Source organism: Galeopterus variegatus, unplaced genomic scaffold (assembly GCF_000696425.1).
Source record: "Galeopterus variegatus unplaced genomic scaffold, G_variegatus-3.0.2 Scaffold1016, whole genome shotgun sequence".
Classification (NCBI taxonomy): domain Eukaryota; kingdom Metazoa; phylum Chordata; class Mammalia; order Dermoptera; family Cynocephalidae; genus Galeopterus; species Galeopterus variegatus.
The window spans coordinates 386,303-395,309 of NW_007727127.1; the positions used below are offsets into that span (position 1 = coordinate 386,303).

Here is a 9,007-nt window from a genome sequence, read left to right on the forward strand (position 1 = left end):
AAGACAAAAAAAAAAAAAAAAAAAAAAAAAAAAAAAAAAAAAAAAAAAAAAAAAAGCAAAACAATGACAAAACAGAAGAGATGACATGCTGCAGTTCTTAAGAGCATCAACTCTGGGGCAAGATCGCCTGCGTCTCAACATGGCTCCACCATTTATGGGGCAAGTGAATGAAGGTCTCAGAGCCCCAGGTTCACTACCTGGTAAAACACCAATTGCCACAGGACTGCGGTGCAGACTAAACAAATTGATGCAAGGAAGGCACATAGACCAGAGCCTGCCCGGCCCAAAATGTGTGTTACTGAAGTTCTAGCTTCCAGCAGCTCTTATGGGCCAATATGGGAAGATGGTCACAAGGGTGCAAGACAGGTTTGTAACATTTCAGAGAAAAAGAAGATGGGAGAGTCACGTGCATACATACACTTGTATACACAAGGAACGTTTCTGGAAGGACACAGCCCAGGGAAACAGGGAGCAGAAGTGGAAGGCCTACTTTACTGTATACCACTTACATGCTGGAATTCATCTTACCTATACATACATTACTTGCATATTACAAAATGTATGTTTTTAAAGTTGGCCTAGATAACAAAAAAAAAAGACAAGTAAAACAAACAAAAAAACCCCACATTTGCCTAGATACACATATAAAGATATTTATTATTGTACTATTTGTGATAGGAAGAAAGAAACAACCAAAATGTCCTTCAAGAAGGGACTACATAAAAAATATATGTAATCATGTAATGAAATATAATTTAATACACCAAAAAAAAAAAAAAAAGAGGTAATCTACATGTGCTGATGTGGAATGATCTCTAGGATAGTCTCAGACCAGGAAAACAATGTTTTAAAAATAAAATTTCTTACTTTATTAAAAAATTAAAAACCTACGTATGCTACATATGCTTATTCCAGAACATGCAGAAATGACAGAGAAGTAGGAAAGGAACATAGTTACCCCTGATCCCATCCAAAGACAACCCCTGTTGGCTTGACGTGCTTCCTCCTGGGCTTTTGGGGATTTGTGTGTTGTGTGTGTGCGGGCATGCACGTGTATGTGTGTTGTGTGCATAAGTATGTGCTGAGTGTGTGTGCACACAAGTGTGTTGTGTGTGTGTGCACGCGTGCATGCATGTTTCACAGAGCTATAACTGCACCCTATACTCTACGTTTTAAATTTAACGCCGGAGTAGAAGCACTTTCCCACGTTATAATAAACTCTGTAAACATCCTCTGCTTGGCTGCCTGACATTCCTGTGAGAAAGCAGCCCCCTGAATGGCTCTGCCACACCCCTAGGGGAACTTGGGCGGAAGGCTGGGCCTTGACTGCAGCAGAACCTGACCTTCTGCATACACACCCAGAACCTGCCAGGCGGTGTGCCCTGGAGGAACGCCAGGTAGCCATTTTGGTTAAACAACCCAGGTTGCCATGTCGACAGTAAATAAAAAAACACACATTAGGTTTGTTGAGTGCCCAGGGAATGAGGTTTGGCAAACCAGGCTGTTGTTTTCCCACTGAAGTCGCCACTGGCCACAGTAACCCAACAGAGCCTGCTTTGGATGACCTGGGACCGCGTACAAGGAAGAGCTACATCTTTTCCATACACGGTCAAACATTTCACCAAGTGCCCACTGTGCCCAACAAAGGAGCGGAGGTGCCAGCAGACACAGCCCCTAGCCTGGAAGTCAGACAGTGACTCATAAACAAAGAAGGACATTAGAGAATGACAGATGCACATAAAACGTCTGCCAAGAGCCCCAGGGAATGCGGAGGACAGAGCCAGGGAAGGGTGTCTTAAAATTGGGTCCTGAAGGAGCCAGGACCGTAATTTTAATAGACTGAGACATCACTTGAAAGAGGCTTTGGGCAGAGACGTGAAAAAGAGAAGCCTATTCCAGGAGCTTCAAGGTGTGTGGTGGGGTGAACAGAGCCCAGAAGGGTCCCCTGGGGACCATCCTCAGTGAGGATTTTGAACCTTGCTTCCTAGAAGTGATGAGTTTAGGGAGGGGCTATTTATTGTTTGGGGGAGGGAGGTTATCTGGTTATTTTGCTTTATTTTTCTTTTAAAAACAACACATTTTTCTCCATGCAAGTAATACACATGTGTAGCTTTAAAGTATATTTAAAATGTTTAAATACATATATAATGTAGATAATCAAAGTCCTCAGTAGCACCCTGTCCCTCAGAGAGAGTCACCATTAACTGTTGGACACAAAATCCTCCAAACAGTTTTGGCTATGTAGACACTAATATATACGTATATATATATTTAAATAGAAACAGAATTGTATTATAGTTTAACTTGCTTTTTTAATTAACAGCATATTAAAAATGGCTAACATTTTTTGTCTTTATTGTGGACCAGCACTGTGCCTAGAGGCCCTCCGCTGCCACGCTCCATAGGGCTGGGAGTGGGTTTCAAAGCTGCCTTAGGACAGGAAACAGGGTAAGTCACAACCTGACCCTTCAGGAGCCCACCAGCCCCAGAAGAGACCCTCGGGGCTATTTCTGGAGCTGCCTGCCCCAGAGTGACTTAAGCTAGAACTCTGGCCTTGAAAGGAAAAAATGACCCAGCCATCTCCAAGAACTAAAATTATTAATTTTCTAAAAGCAGATTAATTCTGAAGTTATAGAAGAATGGTTTCCATTTCAAATCCCAAAGTGATAATAGGCATTTTGCTTACAGTACTAACAGATACTGGCTGGCCAGTTGGCTCTGCTGGTTAGCACGTGGTGTAAAACCAAGGTCAGGGGTTAGCATCCCCATCAGCCGCCAAAAAAAAAGAGAGAGTACTAGTAGATACTTTCTGTTTGTTAAAGATTAAATTAAATAAGGATAACAGTACTACATTTTTAATCCCCCCCTCACCAGTTATTACGCAAAGTCCAATAAAGTTTGCTTTCCCCCCTCTCCTTCACTCCAGCTTTCCATGGTATAAACACAAATCCCTAACAAAATAAGTCCCTTTTCCTCAACTGAAAAGAATGTCCAACTTTAAGCAGTGGTTTTTTTGAGCACAACCAACATGAAGAACTACATCTTACATCATCTGCCTGTCCCCACAGACACACATAGCCAGGGGTGATATCAAAATATCTAACACAAAATTGGATAAACGCAGAAGATATGGAGGTGAGGTGGAGACCCCCCACAGTGAGTTTTTAGTCAGTAAACAAATATGGAAAAAGCCTGTTAATTTGTAGAAAAGTTTTAGTAAGCCATTAATTCTCACAGTCAAGGATGAATTTTTAGGACCATCTGCTGGGATGTGGGGACAGAAAAGGAAACCGTATTTATTAAGCACCTACAGTCTACACCACACAATACTAGGTATTGTTTCAAAACTTATGATTAACAGGAATTTAGCCTATCCTTTACCACATAAGATGGCTGTAAATGTTAAATGAAGTAAGTTTTTCAGTGTTCCTAAAACATATTTCTAGTAAAGTAACTAATAGCTCATTATACTTTTTTGCTTTACTTTGATATCTCTGTGGGATAAATAGGAAGACTTTTCTTTTGGTCTCTCTATACTGAATTCATAGCTTTGTGACAGACACATAATAGGCAATAAATGCAGGTTTAATTAATTTATGTAATCAAGTACCTAGGCTGGTAAATATCAAACAGTTCCCCATAAAAACTTGTTAAATAATTTTTTTTAAAATTAACAAGCGGGGGCCGGCCCGTGGCTCACTCGGGAGAGTGTGGTGCTGATAACACCAAGGCCCCGGGTTCGGATCCCACATGGGGATGGCCGGTTCGCTCACTGGCTGAGCGTGGTGCTGACAACACCAAGTCAAGGGTTAAGATCCCCTTACCGGTCATCTTTTAAAAAAAAAAAAAAAAAAAAAAAATTAACAAGTGGTACATCATAAGAGGCTGATCATAAACAACCAATATAGTCACATTTGTGTGTGCAGATGGGAGTGTACGTATGTTTCAAGAAATTATATTTTCTATTCTGTTCTGTTCCATTTCTTTAAAAAAATGTTGGGGCACTAGTCATAGCAATTGATAGGTTCACCTAGGTTGTGTGTGTGAATGTGTAAATACCTAGGTTTAAGAAATAAGACCTTTACACTTTACATTGCCCTCTAATGTTTTCTATTTTATTCTGTTTTGTTCCATTTCTTAAAAACAAAACAAAACAAAAAAGTTGGCCAAGATTCACTAAAAGGTTTTCACAACCTAGTAGTAGGTCCTGAGCAGTTATCTGAAAAACACTGCTCTAAGGTAATGAAACTTGTTTTACTTTTTTTTTTTTTTTCTTTTGCAGCTGGCCAGTCCAGGCATCCAAAGCCCATGACCTCGATGTTACGAGGCTGTGTTCTACCCACCTGAGCTAAGTGGCCAGCTCCTGAAACTTGTTTTAAAATCCTTCCAGCTTAACAAGTATATCCTCAGATCCTAAATTGAGAGTACTGGCCAGGGTTTGGAAACACAGCACCGTCACTTCGCCATCCCTGGGAGCAGGTGAGCCAGGTGGGGAGGGTGGGGCAGGTGGGTCACTCACCTTGAAGTTGAAGGAGCTGGCTGGGGACCGCTCACTTTTTGTTAGGTTGCTGTAGTAGTTATGAACCTCGGAACTGACATTCTGGTTTGACCTGGGGTCGTCGGTGATGGGGCAGATGAAGTAACCTTCCTCGTCATCGCTGTCTGCATCAGAGTCACTGTTGTGGCCAGCCCGGGAGGACCGGCCGCCATCCAGGCCTTCCAGGCGGAAGATGAGGTCTTCATCTGCCATGCTCCTGGGGTGCCCGTCTTACCGGAGGGGTGCACGGCACAGCCAGAGTTACTGGGCAAGTGCAGTGGTGAAGGTCCTGCAAAGGAAACAGAGTCAGAGGCTGGGTGCTGGGCTGGGGGCTAGAACTCCCAGGCTCCCCAACCCACATGTCACTGGCAATGGTGAGGGCTTGCACCCTCAGAGGGGAACCCGGAGCTGCCTTTTTTTTTTTTCCTTTTTGTCTTTTTTTTTTTACTGACCGGTAACGGGATCACAACCCTCGGTGTTGCGCCCATACCGGGGACCGGCAACGGGCTCGCAACCCCCGGTGTCGCTCCCACACCGCGCTCAGCCAATGAGCGGGAACCGGTCTCCACATGGGATCCGAACCCTTGGCGGGAGTGCCGCCGCCGCGCTCCCAAGCGGCGCACTCTCCAGTGCGCCACCGGGCCGGCCCCAGAGCTGCCTTTTGAGAGGCAGCTGGCAGCATCCAGGAACATTTTAAATGTACAAACCCATTAACCCAGTAATCCCATGTCTAAGAACTCAGCGCTTGGAAATGTTGGAACAAGGCAGGGGAAAGAAATGCTTCTTAAGCAACTAAAGTGACCCTTTTAGAACACAAATTGGATCAAGTCACTCTCCTGCTTAGCACACCCCAGTAACTTCCCTTCCTAATGTCTTACTAAGGCTACAAAGGCTGCGTTCTTGGCCCCTGTCCCCGCTCTGGCCTGGACTGCTCTGCAGGCTGGCGTGCTCCCCAGTCAGCGAACAGGGCAGGCTCATGCCCACCTCAGGGCCTCTGCACCTGCTGCTCCTGGAGCCTGGAACAACCTCCTGCAGTGCGTTCTCTCTCATCGTTTGGATCTCAGCTCCAAAGTTACCCCTTTAAAGAAATCTTCCCTGAATTCCCAAATCAAAGATTGCTGCCTAGCATATCACTGTGTTTTATTTTCTTCAGTGATTTTCACAAGCTAAAATCATCCCTTTTACTTTTTTTTGGTGGCCAGCCAGTCCCAGGGATCCAGATCCTGGACCTTGATGTTGTCAGCACCATGCTTAACCAGCTGAGCTACCTGCCAGCCCCCACTTACTTTCTTATTGTCTGTATGCCCAGTGCCTCAAAGAGTGCCTGGCACAGAGAAGGCACTCAATAGGCTTCCCTAGAATGAATGAGTGCCCCTACAAGTGTTCTCTGTAGCACAACCAGTAACAGCAAAAAAATGCCAACAGCACCAAATCCCATCAATGGAGGCTCATTACATACATTACAGCATTTCTTTCTACACCATGACATATTGCATGGCCGTTAGAAAGAAAGGGGAAACTCCAATACTCACACACATAAAGATAGTTAAGAAAGAGTTCAGCAAGATTGTGGGACAAGACTCTCACATTTACAACCAGTTGATTTTTGACAAGGGTGTCAAGATAATTTACCCTCACACTTAGGGCCAATTCATTTTCAACAGGGTGCCAAGATAATTCAATGCGGAAAGAATCATCTTGTCAACAAATCGTGCTGGGATAACTGAATAGCCACATGCAAAAAAATGAAGTTGAACCCCTTCCATATACTATCCATGAAAGCTAACTCAAACGGACCAAAAACCTACATATAAGAGCTAAAACACTGGGGCCGGCCCGGTGGCGCACTGCTACAGTGCGCCGCTTGGGAAGTGCGGCGGCGCTCCCGCCGAGGGTTCGGATCCCACATACAGACCGGTTCCCGCTCACTGGCTGAGTGAGGGGCGGGCGCAGTGCCGAGGGTTGCGATCCCGTTGCCGGTCCCGGTCCGGTGCGGGCGCGACACTGAGGGTTGCAGTCCGTTGCCGGACACGAAAAAAGACAAAAAAAAAAAAAAGAGCTAAAACACTGTTAGAAGAAAATACAGAAAATCTTTATGACCTTGGGTTAGGCAAAGCCTTCTTAGATATGACACCAAAAGCATCAGCAACAAATAGTTAAATTGGACATCATCAAAATCAAGAATTTTTGTGTTTTAAAGGACACTACCAAGAAAGTGAAGAGACTACTCAGAATGGGAGAAAATTTTTATAAATCATATATCTGATAAGGGACTATATAAAGAACTCTTACAATCTCAACAATAAAAAGACAACTAACCCAAATAAAAATGAGCAGAGTTTGAATAGATATTTCTCTAAAGAAAATATACAAATGGCCAATAAGCATATGAAAAGATGGTCAACAGCATTAGCCATTAGGCAAACGCAAATGAAAGTCACACCCATTACAATGGATATAATTTAAAAAATGGAAAATAAGAAGCGTAGGCAAGGATGTGGAGAAATTGGAATTCACATATTCTGCTGGTGAGAATGTAAAATGGTGTGGCCACTTTACAAAACAGTAAGGCAATTTCTCAAAAAGTTAAACATTGAGTTACAACATGATCTAGCAATTCCACTCCTAGGAGGATACCCAAGAGAAATGAAAACATAAGCCGACATGAAAACCCATACACAAATGTCCACAGTAGCATTATTCATAAGAGCCAAAAGAAAATCAACCCAACTGTCCATCAAAATCTGGCAGTCTTAAAAAACGAAGTACTCCAACACAGATAAAACTTAAAACTATTAGTGAAGTGAAAGAAGACAGTCACAAAAGACTACATAGTGCATGATTCCATTGACATGAAATGTCCAGAGAAGGCAAATCAACAGAAACAGGAAGTAGGTGAGGCTGCCTAGGGCTGGGGATAGGGTGGGGGCGTTGGGCAGTGGTGTCTGGGGGAAAATGGGGAACCACTGCCAGTGGGTACGGAGTTTCTTTTGCGTTGATGAAAATGTTCTAAACTTGATTGTGGTATTGGTTGCGTGACTGTGAATATACTAAAAACCATTGAAGTGTACACTTCAAATGGGTGGATTTTAAGATACATGAATTATATCTCAATAGAGCCAAAGTAAAAAAAAAAAGTCAAGAAAAGCTATAAAATGTAAAAAGCAAGTTGCAGAAGAACAGGTATATTAGGATGATCTCATTTGTGTTTCTTTTTTTTTAAAAAACATTTGTAAATGCATTGAAACTTTCTTGAAAGAGCCACAGGAGCTGTAAAGCACCAGAATGCACTGTGGAGCTGGGGGTGGAGAAAACTTTTAAAAACTTCATACACTTCTATACTGTTTTAACTTTTTACAAAGCTGGATAGCTTTCAACAAAAAATAATAAATCAATTAGTCAAGTTAAAAAATAATCGTTTTAGGGCTGGCCCGGTGGCGCACTCGGTAGAGTGCGGCTCTTGGGAGCGCGGCGGCGCTCCCGCCGAGGGTTCGGATCCCATGTAGAGACGGGTCTGCTCACTGGTTGAGCGTGGTGCGGGCGCGACACCGAGGGTTGCGATCCCGTTACCGGTCACAAAAAAGACAAAAAGGAAAAAAAATAATCGTTTTAGGGGCCAGCCTGTGGCTCACTTGGGAGAGCGCGGTGCTGACAACACCAAGTCAAGGGTTAAGATCCCCTTACTAGTCATCTTTTAGAAAAAAATAAAAATAAAAAAATAATTGTTTTAGATCAAGCCAGTAATTCCAATTATTCTCCACAGCTCTGTCCACCAGGCAGGCAGTCATCTAGACCCAAGGCTTTGGCACTCTCTTGACAGCTACGGAAGCAGGAAACATATTTACATCCTGATCCAGTCCACACCTATAAAGAGGGAGTTAAAATCTCGGGAGGCTGCACTTAGCCTTACTTTCTACAATGCCCTCTTGCTATTTTCTACTCTACTTACGTCTTTTGTTTTTCTCTCGTGTTATTCTCTTTCCTTAGCGCACCACCCACACAGTGATTTCTCCACTCACAGTTTGGAATCAGTGTCAACTGCTTGGTTTGTTTCTTACCCTCAGGGCAAGACACAGTCACAGGCCTGGATCCAGTGCCAGAGCCACCTGATCCTGTTTGTTACCAAAATCTGCCCTGGGCCCGCTTCTCCCCACTCTCAACCCCTCCCAGCCGCAGAGCCCACTGTGCCCTGGTCAGCCCGGGGCCAGAATCCCTGCTGACCAAGACAGTGAGATGCCTGGAACAGCCAGCAGGCCTGGCCACTGCCTCAGTGGTCTCTGGGGGCCAGGATGGTGCCAAGGGAGGGGCTAGAAGCACAGCTTCAGCCTGCAAACATCCACGCAGTATAGCTCAGTGGTTAAGGGCTGAGATTCAGGGGCTGGACTGCCAGGGGGCAAATCCTGGCTCTCCTGCTGGTGACCTTGTCAAATTATGTCATCTCGTCAATATGTTACAATGAAGACAGCTAAG

The 9,007-nt window shown here is 44.0% G+C and overlaps 1 protein-coding gene across 2 annotated transcripts in view; it reads right to left on the minus strand.

Moving 5' to 3' along the window:
- Positions 1-4,830, minus strand: part of EEF2K (eukaryotic elongation factor-2 kinase) — a 41,160-nt gene extending 36,330 nt beyond the window's left edge. The window contains exon 1 of one of the 2 annotated variants that reach the window (XM_008574229.1): positions 4,520-4,830. In XM_008574229.1, the coding sequence (XP_008572451.1) occupies positions 4,520-4,750 (231 nt within the window). In that variant the 5' untranslated portion in view covers positions 4,751-4,830. The remainder of the gene's footprint in view (positions 1-4,519) is intronic. The other variant, XM_008574230.1, reaches the window with a different exon arrangement.
- Positions 4,831-9,007: the final 4,177 nt, after the last annotated feature.